Genomic DNA, 27,830 nt, shown 5'->3' on the forward strand with positions numbered 1-27,830 from the left:
CCCCCGCCCCCATTTCACGTGGGAATCGAACTGGCCCGAAAGCGAGCAGGAGAGAGATAAATAAGGGAGGCGGCGGCTGCTTCCTTTCCTGGGAGAGCAGCGATTCTTGGCAAGGGAGTCTTTGGCAGAGCTTCGGCCAGCTGGCGCCTCTTCCAGGTTGTCAGTTGCGCGGGCTCCTTTCTCCTTCTCCTCCACCTTCCTCCCGCTCCTTCCCGAGTCTCCCCTTTGGTTTTGGCCCAGAGAGACTCTGTTTTCTTGGCTGGCGTCTTTCAGGTCCTCCTCGCTCACCCGCACTCTGCCACAGGGGACGATGACTGGGGGGGCGGGGAGGGACACGGAAACCTGCCCCGGGGGAGCCCGGCCCCTCTCGCGGGAGAAAGTCCCGTGCCGTCGTCCGCTTTCCTGGTTTCCTTTCTCCCCATTCTACCGCACAACAACCTCGCAAGGTTGTTTAGGATGAGCACTGGGGACTGCTCAGCATCACTGGGTGGAAATTCATGGCTGGCCCGCATCCCGATGCTCTAACCATTGCACAACACTGCCTTCCCCCTCCTGGTAGGCGCTGCATCATATGACGACTCTCCAGGTTTTGTCACGTTCTGGCATGACTAGACAACTGGATCTAGCGCGGCGCCGCGGTGCAGTTAGCTACCGTGAGGTTCTGGGCTGAGTGGTCTTGCGCCCTCCTCCGCCCCTGGGATGGGGTTTAACCTTTCCGACCCTGCTGCGCTTGGAAGTCCTGGACTTCTGTTCTGCCCCCATAGTCCCACCCCAAAGGCAATAGTGGCTGGTGACTACCGAAACTGGTAGGGCGGGTGGCAGGGAGGTCACCAGTAGGTGGAGCCAGAGCACATGGGAGCCAAGTCACTCTGGTTTTGCTCCGCTCTGCCTCCCTTGCTAAAAGGCAGCGCTACCTCCTGGACTGGAGGCGGTAGGCAAGTCGGAGGCTGGCTGAGAGCAGACTAAGGTTGGGGGGCACTGCCCCATCCTATCCGCCCGAATGGGTCGCCAGTCTCCACTGCAAAGGCACCGCAGCTTCCTGTGTCCATCACCGCTGACTGACTAACCCATCCCGCAGAAGATTCCTGCATTGCAGGGGGTTGGACTAGATGACCCTTGGGACCCTTTTCTAAGTGCGTCTTTGAATGTCTACGACGTAGACGTTCTGCCTGTGCTCTTATCCCGCCCATCGTAAGGACGAGCGTCCTGCTGTTTAACTATCCCGATGAGCTTTTTCTATCTGGGAAAGGCAAATCTTGTCGAGATGGTATCTTCTAGTAGGGGACGCTTCGTTTTCCACTGTAACCTGTCTGTGTTTTTCCCCCTCTTAAGTAAACAGCCTTGGGGACGTCTGTTGAAAGGCGGTAGAGAAATTCCAATTGCACCGAGGCTGGAATCCTGGACTGTGGGAGCAAGCGCAGTTGAGCGCAGTAGGGAGAAAGGTGTCGATCCTGCTCTCCGCACAGACTTTCTTTTGGTTCGCGTTTTCTGTTTCCATGCTCTTCCAATAGGGCAAATTTTCTGGATGAGCCATGGGATGAGGTTCCCATTTCCGTCAGCCCTAGTCAGTATGCCCTGTGGTCAGGGATGATGGGAGCTGGAGTCCAGCAACACTGGAAAGGCCGCAACGTCCCCACGCCTGTAGCCAGAGCCCCGACGTTTACACGAAAGAACCGCGTCCTTAAACTTGTTTCAGCCTTATAGATCGGCTGTTTTTCAGTGTAAGCGACTTCCCATCTGCTCCAGCTCCATGGAGCTGTGTTTTACTGTATTCTGCCCCGAACTTCTCTCTCTAAACGTGTGTGTGTTTTGGAGAGAGCGAGTTGGCCAAGGTCACTTGCCCAACCACTTCGATTTGGGGGAAGTAGGCGCTGATACTCCGATTCCCCACCCCCACCCCGCTTGCTTGCTTGCTTGCTCACTCGCTCTGCCAGGCTGCTGAGAAATACCTCGAAATCTTTCCAACGGAAACGAAACCAGATTTCCCAACCCTAAAGAACAGTCCCGCTTTTTGCCGTGAGGCAAGCACGAGCCAAACACGTCGGAGATCAGAAACTTCTCCCCACGGTTGCTCTGTTCAAAGAGGGGGAGCTGAGGAGGTCGCGCTTCCTCGACAGCCGTGCCCTCTAATCCTTCTAGCCCCTGCCTTCAGCCAAATCCAATTGCAGTTCCTAAGTAGAAGGAAAACTCTGCACATGCTCAGAAGCACCCTCTTTCTATGATCACTTAGCATGCGGCGGGAGAGGCTTACGCCCTGGCCTCCAGCCGCTTCTCAGAAAGCGCCTGGCTACACAGTTCATCTCCTCCAACCTCCGCTTCTCTGTGCAGGAGGCGCAATCTGCGTTTGGAGCCATCGGGAAGGTGCGCGTCGGAACAGGTGTACGGGTGGGGGCGCATGCTCAGATCTCCTTAACTTTTTCTTTGCCCAACCATTCATTCACCCCACAAAGCGCCGGCTTCAATGGGAGCTTACTCCCAAGTAAGTGTGCACGGGGTGGGGCAGCTGGAGGGGTGTCCCCCGTGGGGACTGAAGCGAGAACGTTTAATTCGTATTAATTAATGCGGAGTGCAAGATCTGGGCGCGTGGCGCCTATTGTTGACTTTCCGCGGGCGCCCCGTCCCACCCCCCGCCCCTTTCCAGGGGAAGGGCAGGGCATGCGACCCCCCGCGGAGTCCAGACGCGATGACGCCTGCAGGGTGGGGCGAGGTGCGTGGGCGGGAAGCAGGTGGGCGGGGCCGAGTGAGGGGCTGCCGGGCAAGGTTGGCCGGGCAGCAGTGGGCAGAGAAGATCGGGGAGGACGAAGGGGAGGACGACCCTCCGTCCGTCCGTCCGTCCCGCTCCGAAAGGGTTAAAGCGCGGCCGCGGGGGGGCGGAGCCCCAGCCGGCCCTGGGAATAAGGCGCCGCCGCCCGGCCGCCTGCGCTCCCTTTCGCGGAGTGGTTGGCTGCGCCGGGGCGACGCGCGCGCGCCGAGCCGAGCGGAGCAGATGGTGCCAGGCGGCTCGTCCGGGATGAAGCCTCCGTCCGGCAGCTCTCGCCGGCGGAGCGGAGGGTAGCGCCGCCGCCGCCGGGCCAAAGGAGGGTGGCCGGCCGGCCGGCCGCTTGGCTGGCTGGCCCCAGGCGGGCCATGATCCCCCGCAGGCTGCGCCCAGACGCGCCCGGGCTGCCGCGACCCCTCGCCTTGCGCCCCGTCGCGCAGGAGCTTCTCTAGGGAGTCCCGGGACGCCGAGCGCGTTTGCTCTCCAGCGAGGACTTCCGAGGCGATCGCGACCCTCCCCGCCCCCCACCCACCCACCCGCCGCCGCTACTGCTTTCTCCTCCTCCTCCTCCTCCTCCTCCTCCTCCTCCTCCTCCTCCTTGTCTCTTCGTTCATTCCTTTTCTTCTCCTGAGGTTTTGTCTGTCTTTCTTATTTTTTGCCGTTTTCTTCCGTCCCTCCACCGAGCCTGCCTGGCACCATGCGGCTCCGTCTAGGACCCACCCTGTACGGTAAGTGAGGAGCACCCACCTCCACCCCCTCCATCCGTTTTCGGGAGGTCTGGAATGCGGGACACGAATGTTTTGATCGTGAGGATGGGCGAGGAACAAGAACTTGGTGGGGGTTTTTTATTAGGGGGCGGGGAGATGTGGGGGGGGGGGGAGAGAGAGAACGGGACCTCGCGTGTAAACTGGCTGTCAAAGCGAGGGGAGAATGGGGCACGATCGGTCAGGAGTCCATATGGTGGTGGTTCCTTTGAGTTCAGAAAGGAAAGGAAAAAGCGAAGCTTTATTTCCCATCGCCTTGAGATGTCCCTTTCGAGAACACGGGAAATATCTCGTGGGAATATACACGCAGGCACACACACGCAGGCACTCGGTTGTTTGCCCACTCCAGCCCCAAGGCGACCTTGAGGTGGCACCATTTCCAAAGGCGCTATTATGCTCACGTGGACTGGAGATAATGGGCGTCTTCTGGGGCTGTCCAGTTATTCTGTGCTTTGATGGTTCTGAAATAACTGCTCTTTCCCCGATCCGGTGCCTTAATAATGTGGAGGCACACAAGCACCACACACTAGCGATGATGTCCTGGCGAAGGACGCTGTGTATGTGTGTGTGAGAGAGAAAGAGAGCGCTACTCTTCTGATGGTTTTAGAAAAACCATCTCGGATGGATAGCCCCAAGGAAGATTACAGGAGTGGTCTAATTTGCCTGACTCAAAATTGCTCAGAAAGCCTCATTAGCAGCCCCCCCCCATGCCACCTGGACAGGATTGTGCAACTTCTAGAGGGGTATCCGTTCCAAAGTGGCTCCGGAGGCCAGGAGGTGGGGTTCTGTAGGCACAGAGGAGGCTGGAGACCTTTCCCCCTCCAGCTCAGCAAGGCCATTTCTCTTCTCCAGCAAGGTGAAGTGTCCCGAAGTTGGAAGGATGCGCACCGTTTCTTCTTGGCATTGAGAGGAGATAGACTCTAAAGGTGATGGACAGGGCCAGTGTGTGTGTGAGAGAGAGAGAGACTGCAATGGGCTTCTCCATCTCTGGAGGGCTGATCAGTGCTGAATTCATAAAGGACGGAGGATGTGCGCTGCCAGCGAATGAGGCAGTAGCCAAGGAATGGCAGGTGCTGTAGATCTCCCTGGCGCTGCTGTCCTGCAGGACAGATGCATGGCCCGTGTGGGTCCCGGGATCAGGAGACCGGGCTAGAGTTCAGGCGAGGCAATGGCCCTGCCTGGCTGGCTGGCTGGAGGGATGCCGGTGGCTTTCTGCTCTACTCTGCTTGTTGCCATTTATAGCCTGGCCCCCAATGGGTTACGCAACAACAGGCAGCTGCTTATTTTGGGGGTGTTAAATTATGGACGAAAGAGGAGTTGGGTTGTTTTCAGCTTTATCCGCGTCACCAGCTACGTCAGACCTGCTACCTCTGGCCCCTCCCAGGGACACTTGTCTTAACCCCCCCAGCCTACGCACAACTGAGTTGTCATTTCTGATCTCAGCACCCACCATGGTTCCCCAGATTTAGGAGCAGGGCTTGAGTGTTGCCTGCCTTGGTCTCTGATCGCACATCGCGTAGCGCTTCCGGCCAGATCCTGCACTGGAACACGCAGGCACCCCAGCTCCTTGGATGGGTCCTAGCCTGGACAAACCTTGCTTGTCCTATGCAGCTCTGCTGATTCCGACACAGGATTCTATAAACATTGGAACATGCGTACCTGGACCAGCCATACAGACAGATAGCCGCAAACAAGGATATATGTGACCAGGGGTGAAAATCTGGACTCAGTGAGCTTCCCCATAGATCATGTCAACTTGTGGCTCCAGATGGGAAATTGTTCAGCGTTAAGCACCCAGGTCTAGAGGCAAACCATGCGATGTGGTGGTGGTGAGAGGGAATCTGTGGCATTCTGGAGTGCAGCTTATTTATTTCTGACTGGATAGTATGCACAGATCTTTTGTAAGCACATATCTTCTGATTTAGTTTATTCTTTTAATTTCAAAGTTAATTTTCTCCATGTTTCCCTTTTCTTGTAATCTACACTGCAAACATAAAGAGAAAGTTCAATGCTGGGGGAGGGGGGACCCTCCCCAAGACAACAATAGCTAGGTAGGCTGAGCCAGCCCACTGTTTGCCTCCCACCTTGAAAGCAGGCCAGTAAACAGATATGTGAGGCCCTGACCAGCCATTAAACCCCATGGGGATGGAAGGAAGGAGAAGCATTCCCTCTGTGAATGGAATCACGCTGGAGGGCCACATCCTTGACTTTTCTTTCCCAGAGTGGCCTGTTGTTACTTTAACTGCAAGTAGGTTGGCAACCGGTAAGTCAGATGGCACCCCTCTCAGGTCTGCATCTGTCCAGCTGCCAGTCTTCCAGCTGCCAGCTGCCAATCCTTCCTGTAAGGGGTAAGCAAAGGGGTAAGCAAAGGCTCTTTCCAAAAGGGCAATAATTCTCCATAGTAGGGGAGAGTTCTGGTGTGTTAAGATGGGAATCAATACTTGATGAATGGAGCACCAGTACTGCTGCTATCACGGCATGCTGGACCCTAACCTGGCGCCAACACATTTAAAAGATCTCCAAGGTTCAGAACAGAGGCTGGTGGTGAAAGCGATGGGATGATGAGCTCAAAAGGCTGGCACAAAACAGGGCCCATTGAATATAGCCACCTTTTTCAGAAGAAGCCCTTTGCACCCACTATTTGAGTATTCATCAGGATGCTATTTGTTTATTTTAAAAAAGATTTGAGAATCTTTAAACCTAGTTGACTTTTCCAGCATTAAAACTTTGGAGATCAGCATTACTTTCTTCTGGCAGAGGAAGACAAAACCAACAGCTGGCAGCCAAAGGAGCAGATAGGCCTCTCTCTCTCTCTCTCTCTCTCTCTCTCTCTCTCTCTCTCTCTCTCTCAAACCAGGGTAGCTGTACAGCATTTAGAGGAGGGAGGGCAAGGCTGCGAGAAGAGGCTCTCCCCCTTGGAGGATCCCAGTCAATACCATGCCCTGATTTTTAGAAGAGATGTTCAGCCTGCAGGAAAGGTGCTCTGGTGTGTGTTTCTGTAGTTCCTCCCTGCTTGGGAGAGAGCAGGTTCTTCATGAGCTGAAAGGATCAAGAGGTGGAGGTGAAGATAGGGAGGAAATAGTGTCCCTTAAGAAGCCAGGCTTTCTGCAAGAACTGGAAATACTGTCTCATTTCATCCCCTTCCTCCTGGGATTGAGAGCACATCTACTGCCATTGATTTCACTCCTACCTCTTGAGTTAAAAATGGAACCAATCTAGCTGTGCATCCCAGGTCAGACCATGCTTTCAGCCTTGACGTGGTGGTAGAAAACTTCTGTATTAATCCTCCCCTTCCCAAGTTCTTCCTGGCTAGTAGGCACAGATCTTATTTATTTTCGGTTTTGTTACCATTTTTATCCTGCCTTTCCCGCAGTGAGCTGATTCTCCTCTCTTGCCCCCACAACAACCCTGTGAGGCAAGTTAGGCTGGGGAAAAAGGACTGATGCAAAGCCCCCCATTTTGCAGGCCACTACAGGGTTGTGTTGCCCAGTTGGGGGAAATCAACCCATCCCATCTCAGCTTCCCACCACAACTTTCCTTCCTTTCAACTAGCCCGGGAACTGAGTCTGTCTGGCAGGATGTCCCACCTCCTTCCTTCCTCTGTGTGCCCCATATAAATGAAGGAAAGGCCCTCACGTGCACATTCACAAGACACCAGGTAGGGGGAGATGGCAGGGTCTGCTTCCAGCTTCCTCACCTCTGCCTTGAAATCCCTCTGCATGTGCCCCATGCCCCCACGCTGTTCCTTCCCATCATGGTGCAAGTTGTTCCTGTGCCTTCCCAAGGGAGTGGTAAAATCCATCCATAACAGTGTGTTTAAAAGCCAGAGTGCATTGAGGAGCTTGTGCTATTCGTAGTACGGACTGGAATCCTCTCACAAGGTTAATGAACATTTGGTGAAGTTTTCTTCTGAGGGAAGGATCAAGGGTTTTAAATCTCAGGAGAAGCAGTTTAGGAGGGAGAAATGTCTTTAAGAGCGGGGGTGGGGGTGCTGGTGTCGGCTTGGATGGGGATTACAGGGCACACATTCTTAGTGCTCTAGCCAAGAACATCTCCTCTCATTGCAGTTGAGCAACAAGGGTAGTAAAATAGCGTTTTTGGTCTCATACAAATGCGCTCGGTCTCGTCTGAGCCGTTCAGCTTTTCACCTTGAAAATTATGAATGAGCACCTCTTGCATTTGCTGGGGGGGGGGGGAGGAATCGAAGCAAAGCATTCCCCATACGCTGATGATTTTGTGGGGGGATTAGGTTGGAGAGGAGACCGGGAAGGTAACTGTGGGTGGGTAATTCCTGAGAATATTGGGAAAATGTGGAGTGGGTGGAGCTGAGAAGGAATTTGCTGTGAAAACCCCCATGAGATTCAAGGGTGGGGGTGTGAGAGTTGGCTGGGGTGGGGCATAGGGAGGTCAGCAGTATCTAGAACTTGCCTGCAAGCCTCCCTTCCCCCTAAGATGAGGCAGAGAGGCCAGAGGGCTTTTATGGGGAGAGATGCGAAGCTTCCAATCCCTTTCCCCTCTGCTTTTTCTCTGCCCAAGCTCCAGCGAAAAGCCACAGGCCTGAATTATGGATGAGACTCCTTGGGTTACAGCCGGTTCCACCGCACCAGAGAGAGAGAGAGAGAGAGAGAGAGGAGTCCAGAGACAAGAGGCAAGCAGTCAACATTAGTAGCAGCTGCAGCTCCGTCTCTTCTCTGCCCCCCCCCCCCCTCTGCTCAAGATAAAGGCTTTTTCCCTGTTCTCCCTTGAGGGAAAACTGGCCTGCCATTATTGGAGGAAATGGCCACTGCTGATGGCACTGAGGAACATAGGCTTCCTTCCACCCCACCCCAGGGTTTTAGGGCAGGTGTTTTAGCAGGAATGGAGCACGGAGGTCAGGGCAGATTTCCCTCCCTACTTCAGGGGTGAAAAACAGGTCCTGCAAACAGAACTCTGCCTCATGTGTCTCTTTGGTTGTGGAGCATGCATGGTTGCTGCCGACTCAAAGCCATGCTTTTGGAGCTATAAAGCGACATGTATTTTTGTGACTATCAGTTCTGTAATTTGATTCACAACCTGAATCCCAGTCCTGCCTGTGTCATATCCTGCCAAAGTTGTGCCTGTTATTGTCACAAAGCTACCCATCAGTAAAAACGCGGTGGGGGTGGGAGAGACACTCCTTTCCTTTCCTTTCCTTTCCTTGGCATGGCATATGTTATGTAAGTTAGGACTTTTTTGTTGTTGAAAATTTATGTTCCTTTGCTACCAGCTTGTGGTAATAGTCCAAAACTGAGCACAAACAGAATTCTTTAAAAAAAACTGGGAAGAGGGGGAAGAATTGGATTCTGTGGTGGATTTGGTGGGGGGGCAGCAGCATTTCACCTTGGCATCTGTTAGCAGCTGTCTTGCAATTCCTTCTTGTCCCACTGGCCATTCAGCCTGCGCCCCCCCATGTGTGCCTGCTCTGTTTAACTGGGTCAGTGCAAGTCTTCTGCTTGTAATCTTACAGCAAAAGGAGGGTTGGGGCAGGGGGTCCTGGCCTTCTCAGGTGCCACACTTGTGAATCTCCTGACCTGTGGAGTGAAATCCTCCCTTAAAGAATTCTGAACACTGGGATTTGTAAAGGGTTGCTGGGAATTTTAAACCCCATGAGGAGGAAATTGCAGTGCCCAGAATTCTTTGAGGTAGCGAAATGGGCTTAAATTGTGCTTAGTGTCTACGCTACCCCTATCTCCCAACTATGACTGGTGTAGCCAAAAGGAGGCTTTTCCCAGTATGCTTCATGCAAGTCCCATAACAGCGAACATGTCAAAACTGTAAAGTTAAGCTGGGTGAGAGGTGTGTGATTTCAGGTGTCTCTTATTGAAGAGACATGGGGACTGTCATTTTCCGGGGGGGGGGGGGGCAGGAATATGACAGCCTTTACAATGTTGTTGATGCTGATAAAGATGGAGCTGTGTCGAAGCATTCTGGGTGTTGGCGAGGCTCCTTGAAGGACTTGTCATGAGCAGCATGGAGGCTGGGGAGAGTGGGAAGGCAGCGTAGGGCCCGCGTGGAGGTGGTGTGAACTACCGAAACGGCATCGGCAGCTTGTGTTACTCGTTTGCCACGTCACACTGCCCACACGCATGCATGCAGAGGTTGGGGACCATGCACACTTGCACGAGGAGGAGGGGTCTCACGTGAGAAATTGCGTGCGAAGGATGACATCTTCGGCTCTCTTGCCTAGGGGAGCATGCCTCCTCATATGGGATACGCCTCTCAGGGTTGCCAGCTCTGGTGACTTGTGAGTCTCACGGTTTGGGATCTCTCTCTCTGCATCGCAGCTCTTGAAAAGTGGGAGGATTTTGGCTTTCTTTCTCCTCTTTTACTGGCTATTACTTTCATTTAAAAGAAATCAAAGATAAAGAGCTGGGAAATGTAACTGACCCGTCAAGAACACAATGTTGACATTCTGTTTTGATCTTTCAAAATTATGTTTTTAACTGGAAGCCTGACAACTGAACCTTTGAAGTATCTAGGTAGTATGTGTGTATTGTGGGGGGAGTACTAAAGAGAGCTAGTGTGGTGTAGTGGTTAGAGCAAGGGTGGGGTGATGATGAAGATGAGGAGGAGAATAATGGGAATAGCCCCCTTAAGCTCTCAAGAGGAAAGCTGGGGTATAAAGATTTTAAATCAGGGTTTCCCAAACTTAGGTCTTCTGCTGTTTTTGGACTACAACTCCCATCTTCCCTAGCTAGCGGGACCAGTGGTCAGGGGTGATGGGGATTATAGTCCAAAAACAGCTGGAGACCCAAGTTTGAGAAACCCTGTTTTAATTCATGAGTGGGAAACTTATTGCCTTCCAGATGTCATTGGACTCCAACTCCCAGCAGCCCCAGCTAGCATGTCCAGTAGTCCGGGATAATGGGAGTTAATAGTCCAACAAAATCTAGGCGGCCACAGCTTCCCCAGCCCAGCTTTGAATAAGTAGCTGTCTTGAAATAGCAATGAAGTGGGTGGACAGGGAAGGCGGGACCACTCCTAGGATATTCCACATAAGGGCGGGGGGTGATGGTTGCTGAAGGAAGCATCTCATTGCCTGTCCTTCTCTGCTTCCAGGCTTGGCTCCCACCTTCCTCCTCCTGTTGGCCTTTCCTCTGGTGGCAGCCATGTGCCCCATGCTTTGCACCTGCTACTTTTCTCCGCCCACGGTCAGCTGCCAGGCCAACAACTTCTCCTCGGTGCCACGGATCCTGCCCGCCAATGCTCAGCGTCTCTTCCTGCAGAACAACCTGATTGGGACCCTGCGGCCCGGCATGTTTGGGCCGAGCCTCGTCACCCTCTGGCTCTACTCCAACAACATCTCCTCCATCCAGCCGGGCACCTTCCGCCACCTCCAAGCTCTGGAGTGGCTGGACCTGGGGGACAACCGCAATTTGCGCACCCTGGACGCAGACACTTTCCGCGGGCTGGAGCGGCTGCAGTCTCTGCACCTGTACCGCTGCCAGCTGAGCAGCTTGCCGACCACCATCTTCCGTAACCTCTTCAGCCTCCAATACCTCTACCTTCAGGAGAACAACCTGCTTTGCCTGCAGGTGAGCCAGATTGCTTGGTTGTGGGTTAGCGTGGAACTTGGGCCACTGCCTCTGGCCTCTAGGGGGAGCTTTTCCCCAGGTGGGCCGTGGAGGTATGGACCCCTTTCTCCCCTGGCGGTCCTCTGGGCTTAAGTTCCTTTTGACCTTGTGGGGCATATTCTCAAGGAAAGATGATGGGAGTGGCAAGGAAGAAAAATGACTGGCAGTGGAGCCTGAGGACAGATGGGGAATTTCCTCTGAGTTTCCAGCAAGCAGATGGATAGGAGAGAGTCTCACTGGGCAGAACAGGGAGGTGGGTCGATGAGGTGAGGTGTTGACATGTTTCCACATAGATGGTTTAAGATGTGCCTTCTGAGAGGACAAATGGAGGCCTCTCCGCCATTTCTCTCTGAAGACCGGCAAGGAACTGGTGTGCCGCTCAGCCTTCCACCCCCACATGGCTGGTCCTCCCCTGAAGGCAGGTTCTCTGTGCCCTGCCAGCGACTCACTTAAAAACCACATGCCTATCCGGCCTCGGGCGCGCTGTGGCTTAAGAGTAGGGGAGCTGCAGCCTGGCCTGCAGCAGCAAAAATGCATTTGCAGATCATGCCTCAGTGCTTCAAGCCACATCCTTAGCGGGGGAGGGCAAAGTTTGTGGGTGGGGGACTTGGGAGCCAGCCTGTATCATTTCCTCAACCAAAGCGCAGGAGTCAACTTCCTCATAAAACTCTGGCTTTGCGTCCAGCAGTAAATCCTGTGTAGCTGTGTGGGAGAGATCTGGAAAGGTGGGGAGGCAGCAATGAATGTCTACAGTCTTGAGTTGACAATCGGCCTAGAATCTCCCATATGGAGGAAGAGGCCTTTGGGGTTGTTCCTTTTGCCAGCGGTGTCTTCACAGCTTGTCCTTTCTTCCTGCATCTCCCAGGACGACCTTTTTGTGGATCTGGCAAACCTGAGCCACCTTTTCCTGCACGGCAACAAGATCTGGCAGCTTTCCGAGAACGTCTTCCGGGGTCTGTCTGGATTGGACCGCCTGTTGCTGCACAGGAACCGCCTGCATGCTGTTCCAACTTGGGCCTTCCGTGATCTGGGCAAGCTCACCATCCTGTACTTGTTCAACAACAGCCTGACCACCCTCTCCGGGGAAACCCTCTCAGACTTGCCGTCCCTGGAGTTCCTACGCCTCAACAACAACCCGTGGGCCTGCGACTGCCGGGCCCGATCCCTCTGGGCCTGGTTCCAACGCACGCGCGTCTCCGTCTCGGACGTCATATGCACTTCTCCGGCCGACCGCGTGGGGCGCGACATGCGCCGCCTCAACGAAACGGCCTTCCGGGGCTGCCCGCCGGGCAACCACCACCCTGTAGGCTTTGACTGGGGTTGCAGGCCCGAGTGGGAGAATGGAGCAGCTCACCCCCACCCTCACCCCCGCCCTCACTCCAATGGCTCATCCAATCACCTCTATGGCCTCGGGGGGTCGCCTCCCGCCGACCCCTCCTCCTTCTACAGGGACGTGCCGGCGAATGACATCCGCAGCCCCAAGTATGACCCACCCACGGAGGACGGCTACTGGGGGGGCTATGGCAACGAAGAAGGGGGGCAGCTGAAAAAGGGGTGCCCGGGACCTGGCTGTTCTTCTCTGGACTCTGGAGGTACCAGGATTGGCTTCCTGTTGCTTCCCTTTCCCTGGCTGCTGATGCTTTGGGGACCTTCCTGGTTTTGACAATGGAGGGTGGCTGCTCTGCTGGATGCTAAGCTGCCTTTTGAGAACTGACTCTCTGGGAGATCCAAGCCAGGATGGGTCCCCACCCAGCGCTTAGCTGAGGCCAAAGGGATTAAGCTTCCTCCTGCTACAGGGACAAAGGGAGACTAGATCCGTTGCTGCTGCTTTCCTGGCCATTTGTGAGACTTAACACTGGAGCCACTTTCTGGGTGGTATCTGACATATTTTGTGAAAATATGGCAAGAGCACCCCCCTTTTTATTTCTGGGGTGTTGCATAATTCCGCTAAAGATGTTCCCTTAATGCTACTGCTATCCAGGGCTGTTACGAGGCCTTCTGTGTTTTCCATATCCTGGAAAGAGCAGGGATCTCTTCTGTGCATGACAAGGAAGTGCGGAATGAATGAGGATCTGATCTTCAGAGGTTCTGTTCTTTCTTCAGTATCCTACCATGCACATAAGTGCCTGCTTTGTCCAATCGGATAGGATATCTCAACTCAGAAAAAAAAGAAAAGAAATACCATTCTCCTCCTGAGCCGCAGAAGGCTACAGGAATCTTGGGCCCTTGTCACTCTTGACTCCTCCCCCATTATTTGGTATATGTTTTGGGGTTTTTAGTTTAAACACCAGGGGACCAACTCACATAATCAGTTCAGGTAATAATTACCCAGTGCAATGTTTCACTGGGTAAGCTAATCTTCATTGGCAGGGATAGTGTCTACATGATGATGAAAGTGGCTGTGTTGGCTCTTCCATACTACCAAGTCTTAGGCAACAGTTGCAGTTATCTCATGATAAACACGATCATGTGAATTGGCCCTTGCTCATAACTGCTGGTCTTCATTTTTTTGTGTGGCTGTGTCCTCTCCCCACCCTACCCTTGGTGCCTCCATGTCTTCCTGTGCCCCTATTTTCCCTTGAAAAAAAGGCCAAAAAATTGGTTGGTTGGAGAACTATTAAACTATTTTAGTATGGCTTGGTGGACTTGGTCACTCAAGGAAGTTTGTAATGGGATACGTGGAGAGAACCATGATGAGGTGTAAGAAGTCCGTAATGGCTGGCTGACTGGCAGTTAACTAGAAATGAGTAGCTCATTCTTCTGCCAAAGGTTGCTCATTTCTCACTACACATTCTTGTATGGATACTTCCTGGAGTAGCCCTTAAGCCAGTCATTTGGTTATTGAAAGAGATCCAGTCCATTCATCCATGGTTACTTCAGAAATTCCGTTATTGCAACTGGTCTTCACTCACATTGGCCTATGTCTGCTGCCATGTAACCTGCGTTTGCTGCAGAGTGCTACACTTGACAAAGAAACACAACTGAGTCCAGCTTCCCAATGTGTGCCTTTTCTTATACAAGTGTTCTCATAATCACATGTTTACTTTATAAAAGTGTACCTGCTTAAAACAGGCCCAGAGCTTTGGAACAAGGGCTCCTTTCAGATACATTAGTCCACAGGTCTTTCTAGGCTTAGTTGGGTTGAAACAGCCTCTACTTCTGTCTTAGCCTGCTGCATAGCTTATTTACAATATTTATTTATATGCTACCTTTCAGCAGAAAGTAAGCAAAGTCGTTTACAAAGCAAATTTGGACAACAATTAAAACACCCTAACTCTAAAGCTTTGGCTACACTTTATAATCCGCCCTCTTCCATCAGTTGAATGTTACTTGAAGGCCTCATTGGAGAAATTCCAGCAGTGGATTATTCTCACAAATCCTAGAGATAGAGGCTGTCAGAGATGTTGATGGGATGGAAGACCTGAAGCCATCTCCTGTTGCTGTTGTAGCCTGGCTGGCCCCATAGTAACCATATAGTGTGGTCCTGGAAGTGTTGTTGCATATATAGCCCAAGAGGTTAGTGTCCAAAAGAGCTAGGGGTAATATAAAATCTGGCTGGGTCATAGCAATTTGGAAGAAATTACTGGCAGCAAAAACAAGAGCACTGTAGCATAAAACCCAAACACATTTATTTTGGCAATGGATAATACTCCTTGAAGGTTTATGCTTCCACAAGAAGCAGTGATTGCCACCAACTTGGATGGCTTTAAAAGATGATTAGACAAATCCATGGAGGATAAAGCTATCAATGGCTACTAACTCTGATGGCTATGCTCTGCCTCGACTACTGTCAAAGGCAGTATGCCTCTGAATAGCAGTTTCCGGAAGCTGCAGGAGAGGAGCTTGCTGTTGTGCTCAGGTACTGCTTTTGGGTTTCCCACAGACATCTGGTTGGCTACTGTGAGAACAGGATACTGGACTAGATGGGCCACTGACTTGATTCAGTGGGTGGGCTCTTCTTATGTTCTTAGGCTGTAATAAATGTGTGATAGTCTTTGAGGGGTTGGATGGACCCTTAGCTTGTTTAGCAGCAAGAGCAACACACCCTGCTACCTCCACTGAAAGTTGCTTCTATAAGCAATGTGGACCATAGAGAGAGGAAGCTATGTCAAGAGGGAGGGTCCTCATAAGGCAGGGTTGGACATCCTCCCGATGTTGGGGGTCTTCAACTCCTGCCAGCCTGCCAATGGGTAGGAATGAGGAGTGTTGTAGTCCAACAACATCTAGAGAGCTACAGGTTCCTCGTCACAAGGTTTTTCCCATGGGTGCATGAAAGGGTCATAGCTTTTGGTGGGAAAGAATCCTTTCATTTTCAGAGCATCCTAATAATTTGTTCTGGCCCACCCTGAAGAAAGATGGCCTCCTCTCAGATTGAAGGGAGAGTCCTTCTAGTCCTGGAATGGGCATCAGATGTTCAGAAAGCCAGTAGTACTTACCTCCCTTTTCCTGAGCTCTTATTCCTGTTATACAGTGGTACCTCGGGTTACAAATGCTTTGGGTTACAAACTCTGCTAACCCGGAAGTAGTACCTTGGGTTGAGAACTTTGCCCCAGGAAGAGAACAGAAATTGTGAGGCGGCGGCAGCAGGAGGCCCCATTAGTGAAAGTGTGCCTCAGGTTAAGAATGGTTTCGGGTTAAGAACGGACCTCCGGAATGAATTAAGTTCGTAACCCAAGGTACCACTGTACACGGTTATTGTATATGTTTTGGGTACAAATACTTGTACAGGGTTAATATTCTAAACAGAGAGGCTTGTGATGGATAACTGGAAGGGGATCAAAAATCGTCTTTTAGGATGCCGTGTTAAATTGAAAATATTCAGTGTTGGTATTCCTCACACAGGCTTCTTTTTTAAAAGGACATGTTCTACTTAATTCTTTTGATTATTTGCCAAGAGAGTCCTCCTTTGGCAACATGATATGCTTTAAAAAAAATAGCATTTTCTCCTTTCTTGTCCCCATTCCCCTGATAAGTTTACCAGCAAGAGAACTATCTGCATCTTAAAACTCTCCAAGTCTCTGCAACCAGCCAGCCCCCCCCCCCCGTTTTTTATTTTTAGTTTTCGAAATAGGCTGCAAGTATGTTTTGTAAAGATAGGAGCGATCCCAACCTTCCTAAAATAAAAATTCAATAGAGCCCTGGGGTATGTGTTCAGGGAGAGTGTGGATCAGGTGGCTAGCACCAGAATGCTTGGCTTTATAGTGCTTAATATTGCCCTGGGGTGCCTGCAAATTGTGATAGAGAGAGATGGTGCTAGAGAGGCTCTTTTTTAATATGTGGAAAGAAGGGCGGGGTTGGGGTTGAAGCAGCAAGAAGAGCGTGTATATTATCCCACTCCGAGGGCAGCAGCTTTCTTAATTTAACTTCACATAAGGGAGAGAGAGGATGTTAGAGCTGGAAGAGTGGGTTATTTTTAGCAGGTAGAAGGCTGCTCGTAGCCAAAGTTAAATGTGAGAGTACAGGTGTGATGTATGCATACGGTGTGTGTATGTGTGTGTTGTCTGAGGCAGGTTAAATAGGCAGGTCCATTGAAAGGGGTTTTGGGAGCTGGAATGTGAGGAGAATTGAAGAGACACACACACGTACACGTTGGGGTGACTGAGCAACAGAACCAGCTCTCTGGTGTTCCTGTGGAAGGGTGGGCAAGCGAGTGAATGAGTATGAAGTTAGGGTTAATTGGCAGGGGTGCAGGCAAAGGCCAGAGCTGCAGCGAGGGCCATGCTGAGCCGTGAAACGGGAGGAAAGTGCCATTAAATCTGCCAGCAAGACTCCAGCGGGCTCAGTCTTTCCAGGTCAGGTAATTATCCTTGTGAAATATTCATGACCCCTTATCCCAGATGCTATTTCAGAGCAGCAGGGGGGCGGAGAGAGGGATGTGAGAATGAAGGCTCGGGAAGATACAAACACACATACGCATAGCTACATCTCAGCATGGAATCTTTACAAATTACACACCGTCTCGTGCCTCCTGCCCACCCTTCCTCTTAAACACAGGCAAACATCCACGAGATTGTGCAGGCAGGGCTTCCTGTCCAGACAGAAGATGATGGGGGTGACCTGCTATTGTCGCGGCAGTCAGCAGCCCGCCTCATCTTTGCCACAGCAACAACCCCCCGGAAAACCTAGCGTCTCTCTTGCTTCTTTTGTGCGGAGCCGCTGTGGAAACTGGAAGACGCGTCGTTCCAAAAGGCTTCTGGAGGCTTGGCTCTCCCTGAGAACCGCCACCGACACTGGCCTCTGTTTGTGTGAAGAGATGCGCCGAACTTGCTCTCATTAGTAATCACAGCCACTGACGTCTGGGTGACCCATTTGTTCCGGTTGCTAACCTTTAAGTCCAATTTGCTCCTGAGCTGGGCACGGGCAATCCTTAGGACGAATGGCAAAAATCTGTAGTGCTGGGATGAGTCACAAATTCCTATGCCTTGCTCAGTTGCAAAGGTGGACTTTGGTAACATGGTGCCCTGAGCAAAGGCAAAATTTCCTCCCTCCCCCCCAATATTGCTTATTTTCTCAATAATTTCCTTTGGTACAGTTGCCTATTTTATGGATCTTCTTAGTAGGTACTCATATAAATACATTTGTTGTTGTTGTTTGTTGTTTTGCACCTACTCAACTTGGCACCCTGTGTGGGGAAACCGCCCATATTACCCTGAAACCGGTGCTGCTTGCTTGCCATGAGGAGTGCAGTACCCCATATAGGGCAGTGGCGGGGAAACTGTAGCCCTCCATATGCCGCTGGGCTCTGACACTCCCAATTCCTTGCTAATGGCCATACTGGCTAGGGCTGATGGGAGGCAGAGCCTGATAACTTCTGGAGGGCCAGAGGTTCCCCATCCCTGCCATTGGGCAAAATAGACCTCTGTCCTCACTTTCTCCTGTGTGCTGAACTATTACAGCAGGGCAGTTTGGGGAATGGGAAGCTAAATGCTTTGCTTACCTTACCTCAGCCATCTTTGCAAGACCCTTGTTACTCAGGATGCTTCCCAAATTTTATGTTAAAAGCTATGGCTTGATGCAGGGGTTGATATTTGAAATTGGGCTTGCTGCAGCTCATGTTCTGTATTTTCTCTTAAAATACCTGGCAGCAACTCCTCCAGACAGGTACTCCTGCATCGGGTGTTAATCCCACACCTTGTCGACCTGCTGTTCCTATGAGCTCTCACAGACTCCTAAACAGAAGAAGTATTTGTGTACCACTGCCCTGCTTAGCCACAGCTCAGCTGCCACAGTCAAAGGACTGGATCCTGTGGCCAGAGTCCTGTGTGTGCAGTCTGTCCACTGGGTGTGGCATCTACAGTTGGAGTGTTCTGCCCTGGACAGGGCCAGTGGTGGACCTAAATTCTGGGGGCCCTGAAGCTTGAACAGTCATGGGGGCCTCTTTACAATCAGCAACAAGGTCTGGGTAACCAATGTTATCTTCTTCAATGGGGTTGTTTACAACATCTGTGCTACTGACTTGCAAACCTTGGGATTGTGTGTGTGTGTGATCCATTAGAGTCATGCAACTCAGATTGGTTCTTCTAGACCCAATGTTTCTAAGCAAGTAGTTTCTGCCGCCCTCTAGAATTAGGGGCCCTGAAGCTTAGACTTCATTAGTTTCATAGTGGATCTGCCCCTGGGTAGGGCCTGGTGAAGGGCTGTAGCTCAGTGGCAGAGAATTTGCTTAGCAAGCAGAAGGTCTTGGGTTAAATCCCCAGCTGGGAGATACCCCTGTCCTAGAGAGCATGGCATCAGGCAACTTTCTATGTTGTTCCTAACTAGGGAGAAGGAATAAATGATGCAGACGAAGCCATTATTCAGATTGTCTTGTTGTGAACAAGTGAGTCAGAAACTGCAGCTTGTATTATTACCTTGCTGTAGAATTTCCTTTTGGGCGCCTGCACAGCATCCCCAGCACTGCCTGTGCTTATGTCCCTTCCGTAAGGGAGACCGATTCCAAACACTTTGAAGGGAAGCATATGGAGAAGATAATTAAGGAGCGATCTGTCCATTCCACATTGTTCCGCTTTCAGTTGTTGGAAGAGAAAATAGGAAAGCAGTGGAATATGAGGCTGCCCCCTCTGCGCAGCCAGCTTAACAAGTGAATTAACTAGTCTCTCTCTCTCCTCTTTTTTAATCCACTATTTACTAATGGCGGTTATCAGGCTTTACAGAGGGCAAAGTGACCTTCCTTTCCTCCCCAAGCGGTATGTAAATAAATGAAGGCATGAAAACTATTGACATTTCTCTTCTTCTAAATGAAGCCCTGATGAAATGTAGATTGCCACTCCGAACACCACCTCTTTCTTCCCATTGTTAAAGGAGGAAAGAGGAGGCTCTGTCCTTTTTCCGCAAGGGCATCTTGAATCAGCCAGTGGGAACTGTCCTGTCCTATGCATTCATCCCCTTAACTCTGCCCTTCTGGACCATGCAGTGAGAAATTTGCAATGTCAACATCCCTGGAGTGACTTGTTTCTGTGCAGCTCCCTAAATTTCCTGAATCAGTCAAGAGCTGCATACAAAGGAACTTGGTGTTACAGATGGAGAAGTGCCATTGGGGAGAGCTTGCTTGAGCAAGCCCTGGCATTGTAAGAAATTAAATGCAGCCAGGTGTTCTAGCCATCAAGATATTGTTTTCCTTTCCAAGCTTAACTGAGCTGGATCGATGCAAGTGGCTTATCCAGTCCCTTTGCCAAGGGGTCCCATTAATGGTTAGCACTGAAAAACCGCCAGTGCCACATTTAGGAATCGACAGTGATGGGGAACCCTGTTCAGGGCCAGATTGCTTTGTGAGAAACTTTCCAGGGGCCACATGCCAGTGGAGGGCAGGAGCAGAGGCAAAAGTGGGTGGAGAAACTCACCTGATTGTTATGTTCCAGGCACATAAAAACCAGGAACAAGAGGCAGTGATGGCCACTAACTTGGATGGCTTTAGATGAGGACTAAAGCAGCCTGTCATTGGCTGCAAGCCAGAATGGCTATCTTCTGCCACCTTTGTTGGAGGCTCCTGAAAACCAGTTGCTGGAAACCTTGGGAGGAAGAGTGCTGTTGCCCTCAGATCATGCCTACAGCCTTCCACTTGACAACTGGTTGGCCACTGTGACAACAGGATGTTGGACTAGATTGACCATTGGCCAGATCTGTCAGGGCTCTCCTTTTGTTATAATTTTCACTGTTCAGGGACATGTTCCAACCAGACAAAAGAAGTCAAGGAGGGAACAAAGCAGTCTTGGGGATGTGTGGCCTGGGCCATGCCCTGACAGCTGGATGGAGAGGCCTGGAGAGCTGCATTTGGCCCCAGACCTGAGGTTTCCCATTCCTGCCGGTTGTCCTGAACTTTAAGACTCTTAACCTATGCCCTAAAGAGTAAGCACCACAGAACTTGGTGGAACTTCCTGCTGGGTAAAGATGCATAGGATCAGCCTGCACAGAAACAACCTGGATTGCAAACTGCTTCAATGCTAACGGTGTCACATACTTTGAGAAAATATATTGATCTAGCCATTCTATTTTCCTTTTCTGAAACAGTAAGCTAGAAGAGAAAGCCTTTTCTCTTATTCTCCACATCAGTATGGTGCTTTGCAAGCAGAACTGGGCTTAAGTGCAGAGCTTCTTGGTGCAGTCATGGAGCAGGACTTAACTTGAACCTGCGCTCACTGCTGGAGCCTACCAAGTGGATAGCTAATGCCTTTGTATCAGTACTTCAGATCTGGGTTTATCTATATAGAAAATGGGCTCTCCGTGTAAGGTGCAAGGCTCAGCTCAGAGAAGGCTTTATCTGGTATTTAGTGGCTTTGTGACTCTAGCAACGTGACGGTCTCGGGTGAAACTCAATGATGCCAATTACAGAGGTCAGATGTATGGCCCGCTTGCGGTTAACATGTTCTGTACGTATGTCACTCACTCGATAAAACAAAGCAAATCCCTCTTTTTAGCATGGAATGACATTCTCTGGAAGAGCACTGCTGTGCTTTGTCAAACAAAGCAAATCACTGCTGAGTTGAAAGGTCAAGGATGCATTTCAAAGGCTGACGTGCTTAAGTAACAGTCAAGGCTACCGAAAATAATCAAAATTGAAATGCATGTGAAAGACCCCTCTTCCTTCTGTCTTGCTGATTGGGTCGCAAACTCTTTTCCTAGCAAAGCACTTGTGCCTTCAACTGCTTTCTGGCTAGCATGTCTAAAAATTTCCTGTCGTGGTTATCTGCATGCTGGGGGCAAGGAGCTGATCTACCAAATTTCTTCTTTTTATGCAGCTGTTTAAAGGCATCTTTGGGGTGGAGGGGAAGCTGGCAACTCAACTTCCCAGTTCCCAAAAGGCCGTGTCAGAAAGGAGTTGAACCACTGAACCTTTGGTGTTGTGGTGTTTGGGCTCCACTGTGACTGAAGTTCTTCTGGTCTGGTTTAGAGCCAGCCAGATTCTTAGCCAGAGGGAGGCAGCTGCCTCAGGCAGCAGATCCAGAGAGTCAGGGAGCAGTGGCAAGGTGGTGTTGAGAAAGCAGAGTTGTGCATGACACACAGCCTGACCTGCAGCTCTTAAATCAGCCTGCTTGTCTCAGCTGTGATGGCAGACCCTGCCAGTGTTCAAGTAAGATTCAGTTGCCAAATCAGTCCAGTTGGCTTTTTTGGTGATTTGTTTTATATTTGTAAATGGCTTAGAAACCACCTTGGCAAGTTGCAGTATGTAAACGATAAATAATAAACGAATGGGAGAAACACTATTTTGGCCTTTGCTTTAGGCAGCATAATGCCTGGGGCTGGCCCTTTCAGTCTTGCAGGGGGTCAGCAGAAACAAAGCAAAATTAATGGATCTAATTTGTTGTCTCTCTCAGAGCTTCAAGAGGGGGAAACTGCTATACGAGATACTATAGACATAAATCACCATAAATACACCCTTTGGCAGGGAACTTGCTGTTGAATTAACAACTAGTGTGTATGTGATTCTTGCATCAAAGGTGAAAAAAGGGTGGTTTCAAACTGCCCGTCCTCTCCCAGTCATGGGACTGGCATTTGGAGACTGGCGGGAGAAAGGGAGAGGAAAGGCAAGATTTCAGCCAAATTTAGAGACCTGACTCTTTGCTAGATTTGACATTTAATTGCCCCTGCAAAAAAAAGCATCCTATTTTAAGAGTGTGTATGTAGTTGCATATTTCTATCTCAGTATAATAAGAGCAATAGGATCATTACAGGCCAAACAATACACTTTTAACCTTTGTTTTAAGCAGAGGGATTTGCACTTTGGCCTGTTTAGTTATAAATAACAAATGTTCAGCAAGAACAACTGCATGTGATCAGCACCCGCTCCAGCTTTGGGGAGGGAGAGTCCCTTGGGTGGGATGCCCTCAGTGGGCTTCCACCTCTGATCAGGTCCACCTCTTTTTTGCCGCTTGCCCCACTGCCCACTTCCTTGCCCTCCCCCCAATGTGGCCAAATGTACACAAATGCTTGGAGAGTGTGAAAGCCCATACAGAGGATGCTACTCACCCATCTCCTCCCTCTGGCAGCTGCTTCTATGCTCAGAGAGGGCATATTACAGGCAGATGAGGAGGAGGAGGAGGAGCAAGATCAGGAGCTCAGTGGAGGGACCTCTGCTCAGGAGGGAAGCCTCAGCAGGTACCAAGTGATGTTGACCATGTCCTGTCCGAATGGGGGAGGGAGGAGAGACCAGAAGGACTGGCTCCTCTCCTTTCCCCACCTCACTGTGGCATCTCTGCCATCGACCTGTTTGCCTGCCTGCTACGGATATCCATCACATAAAAGCAACAGGACTCTGGCATGCCTGCAGTTTCCCAGAGGGCAGGTACCGATGGACAAAATATATATTTTAAAAGAACCTCCCCAGACTCTCTGGTTGTACATCTCCATGATGCTTTCTGATGGTTATTAATGAGTGTGCCATCAGTTTCTATTTCAAGTCAAGCCCACACGGCTGAATCCGTAACCCGATGCCTTTCCACAGCTCCCATTTGGGTTCAAGGAAGTAATTCTCAGCCTCACACAACAAAATTTTGATCTGGTTTTCAGTTCAGGTTTGCTTTGACTCTCTTTGTCAGGCAGCTAATGTGGCTGCAGTGATCCCTGCTTTGAGCATCGCTGGAAGAGCTGGAATTCTGGCCTTGGACCTGCATATTTCACATCACTCCTTATGCTGGCTTTCGCTGCTGTTGTTGCTTTTAAATCTAAACGCTGGCTTCAAGGAGTGTGCAGACGTGATGCATGATTTTCATACTTCTGATCGTGCCACACGTCAGGGAACCGGGGGCCTGGCTTCCAGATCAGAGGCCAGCTTCCCAGAAGGCTTCTCCCCACATATGGCTTTTCTCTCTTCTGCCCCGACCATATTCTTCTTTTACTTTTCTAGTGCAAATAGTCTGCATAGGGCAGGGGGAGCCAGAGTGGGGAAGCACTGGTGGTGTTGGTGGTTGTGAGCTTAAATCCTCCTACATTGTTGTTGTCGTCATCATTATTAGCATTATTTTTTCTTTACCACCCTTCATCTGAAGGTCACAGGGCAGTTTACAATATAAAAACACAAAAATACATACCTGTAATGGTTCTAGGGGTTGCTCGTGCGTAAGCTTGTCCCAACATCTGGCTGGGTTGCCTGAGTGAACCTTTCCTGTCCGGGCAGCGACTCACCCGTAACCGTCTCAATCGCTGGCAGAATTCATCAGTGGGCGTTTCTTAAACTTCTTCCAGCAAAGAAGTTCTTTGACGCCCAGTCTTCGCCTACTTTCCCTGTGCGGAAGCCTTCTGCGCAAGGAGGGCGTGGGCAGCGGAGGACCCCTTCTCTCCCCGCTGGTCCCCGGCAAGGAGTCATGGGACCACCTCGCCGATTCCCCCATCTCCCCCCCCCCCCTTCTCCACTGGAGCTACGCTGATTCTCTCCCCCAGAAGATGGGCTGCCTCTCCCACTCCCGGGACGCTCCCTGGGATCCCTTCAGAGCTTGCTCTCTCCCTCGGACACTGATGGCAGTTCCCTGACAATACCATAGCAACAAACAGTAACTCCAACACACACAGTTTAAAAGGCCACTGAATGTTTATTTACCCAACGACCTGGGAGAAAAGCTTTTGCCTAGAGATAAGTAGTGAAGGTGCCCGGTGAGCCTCCCTGGGGAGAGCATCCCTGTAGCAGCAACAAAGAAGGAGACTGAGCTGGACCCAGCTGCAAGTGACAACCCTTGTGTCATTGCCCCATCAGGTCTCCGTGTCTGCTCTTTACTTTTAAAAGCCATTCACATCAGTGCTTCGAGGGCATAAATGGCATTTCATCTCGTTTGGCCCCTTGCATGAGGGAAGCAGTTGCCGCTTTTCTCATCTAGGAAATAAATGCATGATGCATTCACTGCTGTTGGGCGACGGAGGATACAGCCTCTTACGCTGTTCTTTGAAACACTCTCATAGTTCTTCATCCTTGTTCTCTGCACATCTGGTTTGAGGAGGAAATGAATTGCCTCTCTTGAAATGGCCATTGGGTTCTTGTTTTGTCTCTGACACTGACGGATTGTGTGCTCTCGGGTCTCTTTCCTTCCCCTCCCACATGCATTTGGCACCACTGAGGGAGGAGAGTCTTTCTCATTCTCTCCCACCACCTCTTCAAGGACAGAGGATGCTGCTATCTCAGTTGGTGGGGACGGAACTGCAGCTGGTCATTGCTCAGCGGCTCACACCCATCCTGCCCTGGTTCAGGGGTCAGCAGGGAATTTGGTCCCCTTGCCACAACTCATTGGGTGGTCACTCAATCTAAGGTTAGTTGCGTTCCAATTTGATGGAAGAAACAGCTGTTCGGAGGGGGATCAGGAGGATTAGGCAGCAGGAAAGCAGAAGATAAAGGCCTTAAATGGTTTTGTATCTTAAAGACATAAGGCTATTAAGATGCTAACATGGAAAGGGAAAGATATTTCAAGAACCCAGGACATCAGACAGCAGCGCCGAGGAATCCGGTTAGCCTAGACGAGAAGGTGACGAAGGCAGAAGCAGAAGCAGAGTCCCACCTTTGTAAGAATGGGGGTGCTGTTTGCCTGGGCTGACCTCACAAAAGGAGGCACTCATCTTTTAGGCATGATCCAGGCTATTGCCTTTGTCATATCATCAGTCATACAGATCCATGTTTTCATAAGATGTTCCTTTGTAATCCAGGGATTCCAGTCCAGTTTTTGATAAATGCACTTATTAGGAAGGAAAGCTCTCTGCATCAGCTCTGAGCAGGTATTGTTAGAGTGGCCAGGTGTCCTGTTTTTACAGAGGATAGCTCTCTATTGGAAGGGTTGCTTGGTTCAATATGATTTGACCATAGGAAGTGAGGGTGAGCAGTGTTTGTGTGTGAGAGAGAGTGTGTGAAGTTGCTGATCAACCTCACATGGATGGTAGTAGACTGAGCAAGTCACAGTCTTCCATTCTATGGTGGGGATTCTTCTGCTTCTATTTAAATTATGCCCATTATTACTAAATCTGCATTTATACGAAGTAGCAGACAGGACAGGAACCTGTTCTCTCTTGTCCTTGGTAGGGACTTTCCTCTTTTGCAGCAATGTGTAATATTAGGCAGGAACCCTCCCCGGGTCATCTTGGCTCGAAGACCCTCTGCTGAACCATATGCTGGGTCCTCTCCCACCACCGAAAGCCGTGCCATGTTTCTGCAGCTGGCACCATTCATGCCCGCCTCTGCCCCTGACCTGAAGAACCTCTGCAGCCCAGAGTGTAAGCCAGCTGCTGCAAAATGGCTTTCCCCCCACTTCCTGCCCTCCACAGCAGCTCCCCTTCTTTCTCTGCACCCTCCTGCCCCCCTGCAAAATTTTCTTTCTGCAAACCCTTCAAGATGACCCCATCCCTGCTCTTGATACAGGAACTTTTCCCTCTTCTGACACACAGAGAGATGGAATCCGAAGGCGAGGCGATGGCACCTGGCTCCTTCAAGCTCTCACGATGTGGGAAAGAGACAGAACTGTGCCACTAAATATTGGATAGGCCCTTCTTTGTAAGAGAGACGAGAGGGGAGGGGAGAGCCCACTAGCTGAACCACAGGTCAAGGTGCCTGAAGGCCTGTCCTGCTGCATTCATTTGACTAGGCTGTCGCCTTTCTCTCCCCTTCCTGTCAGCCACCTTGCTCTAAGAAGCCGGCAGATCAACCCAGGCATGATTCAGCTGCTGACAGAGTTTATATAGTACTTAGGGCAGAAGCTTGCAACTACTGTCAACTCTGCTGGGCTCAACAGGGCTCTATAAACACAAATAAATCTCAATGATCCCGGTGGCAGGAACACTCCGGCCAAATCGCAGCTGGAAGTCCTGCGTTTGTGAAAAGCCTACGGGCCACTGCATTCCCTTCCCGCTCCAGCTGCACAGGAATAATGCAGGCTCTGTGAGAGCCACGCGACCCGCAGGGGTAAGCATTGATTCCGGGAATCCCCCCCCTCCCCGCCTTGGTTCTTGGGGTCACTCTGGCAGGAGCGGCAAAAGGAGATTGGTCTTCTGGGGAAGGCAGCCAGGATGAGGGAGCAGGTTGGAGCAGAGAGGAGCGTAGGCTGGCAGGCAGATGCAGGGAATGCCAGGAAGCCATTCAAGGGAGCTTTCAGAAAATAAATCAATCGAGAAGTGAGAGAGCGGCCTACGAAAAGAGGGCATGGGAATGGTATGGAACTGGACTCCATGTTTCCCCTGAGCCTTGACGTGACAGCCAGCTGTAAATTTGACCTTCCCAGAGACATCCGCATGATGGATATTAAAAGAACATGAGACACTGGGAAGTAAGTCAAACACATCTATTTGGGGCAGCAAAATTACTTCCATTCCCAAGGCAGAAAACATGTGTGCAACCTCTCTTGGAAGCAATGGCACATTATCTTGGCCAAGTCCTTCATCTACATGCAGAAGCCGTGTCCTCTTTTGCATCTGGGCACCGCAGGATAAATCAGTGGGTGGAAGAATAAAAGGGTGCTAAACTTCTTCTACACCTAACACTAAATTTTGAAACCTAAATGATTTGGAATGCAGGTATTGCCGTCCAGCACAAAAACGACATGTAGTGCTTAAGGACCAAACTAACGTCCCTAAGTCTATGCTGAATTAGGTGACTGTTAAGCCACCATGAAGTGAGAGGTCCATGGACTGGCTCTTCTGACATCTTTTTGTTTGCTTAAAAGCAGCCATATAGAGGAGGTGGGGTGGGAGGCATTTGGGCTGCCATGCTATGGAAGCAAAGTTGAACACTTCCCCCTATAATGTTTCCATGATTTTATCAAATCTCACATGCCCGGCTGCTGTTCATCACAGAAGGGAATAGTAATGCCTGTGCTTATTTGACTCCATGGCTGATAACAGCATCTGGGGGGGTGGGTGTCTTATTTGGTCAGGGAAACAGTGCAGGAGGAAGTGGTTTTTCCCCTCCTTTCCCCCCAGCACAGTAACCACAATCCAAATCCAAACCCCTTCTTCACAGATGCTTTTAAGCAAATGACATGACATTACAGAATCCAATTTCCCATGTCATGTGTAGTTTGTTGTCCCTGAGACATCTTTGAAATCAATGGTTTTAAATGTGCCTCTCTCTGAACAGATCTGTTTTCAGTGGACAATGGATATTTGAAATCCACTGCCATAGGATCTGGTGAAAGACAACCATCTTCAGAGGAAAACTAGATAGGTAGGTATCAGCAAAGATGTTCTGGGCATTTCCTGTCTTGTGAAGGGTAAAGGATGAACTATTGGATAGAAGGAATGTGTGCTAGAGACCTG

At 50.6% G+C, this 27,830-nt stretch overlaps 1 protein-coding gene and 1 long non-coding RNA gene across 3 annotated transcripts; one reads left to right on the forward strand and one right to left on the reverse strand.

The window, feature by feature from the left end:
- The first annotated feature begins 2,733 nt into the window (after window positions 1-2,733).
- Window positions 2,734-13,750, forward strand: RTN4RL2 (reticulon 4 receptor like 2). 2 transcript variants are annotated; one of them, XM_083442295.1, is made up of 3 exons: window positions 2,734-3,486; window positions 10,600-11,075; window positions 11,980-13,750. In XM_083442295.1, exons 1-3 carry the CDS (start codon window positions 3,456-3,458, stop codon window positions 12,775-12,777), a joined length of 1,305 nt encoding a protein of 434 aa, XP_083298421.1. In that variant the 5' UTR covers window positions 2,734-3,455; the 3' UTR covers window positions 12,778-13,750. The 2 variants fall into 2 exon arrangements, with proteins under 2 accessions (XP_083298421.1, XP_083298422.1); XM_083442296.1 differs by lacking the exon at window positions 2,734-3,486 and adding an exon at window positions 6,790-8,170.
- LOC310678427 lies at window positions 13,627-26,946 on the reverse strand. The gene is made up of 2 exons (XR_014511758.1): window positions 24,084-26,946; window positions 13,627-23,638 (listed from the first exon to the last, which is right to left on the reverse strand). It is a non-coding gene; the product is annotated as an uncharacterized lncRNA (long non-coding RNA).
- Between the last annotated feature and the right edge of the window lie 884 nt (window positions 26,947-27,830).

Source organism: Podarcis tiliguerta (genome assembly GCF_965153285.1).
Source record: "Podarcis tiliguerta genome assembly, chromosome: 1".
Classification (NCBI taxonomy): Eukaryota; Metazoa; Chordata; class Lepidosauria; order Squamata; family Lacertidae; genus Podarcis; species Podarcis tiliguerta.

What these genes read in the sequence shown, in the direction of transcription:
- RTN4RL2 (XM_083442295.1), top strand. Translation starts at nt 3,456, where the DNA reads ATGCGGCTCCGTCTAGGACCCACCCTGTACG. An exon ending in TCTAGGACCCACCCTGTACG is followed by an intron (nt 3,487 to 10,599) that starts GTAAGTGAGGAG and finishes CTCTGCTTCCAG; the next exon opens with GCTTGGCTCCCACCTTCCTC. An exon ending in ACAACCTGCTTTGCCTGCAG is followed by an intron (nt 11,076 to 11,979) that starts GTGAGCCAGATT and finishes TGCATCTCCCAG; the next exon opens with GACGACCTTTTTGTGGATCT.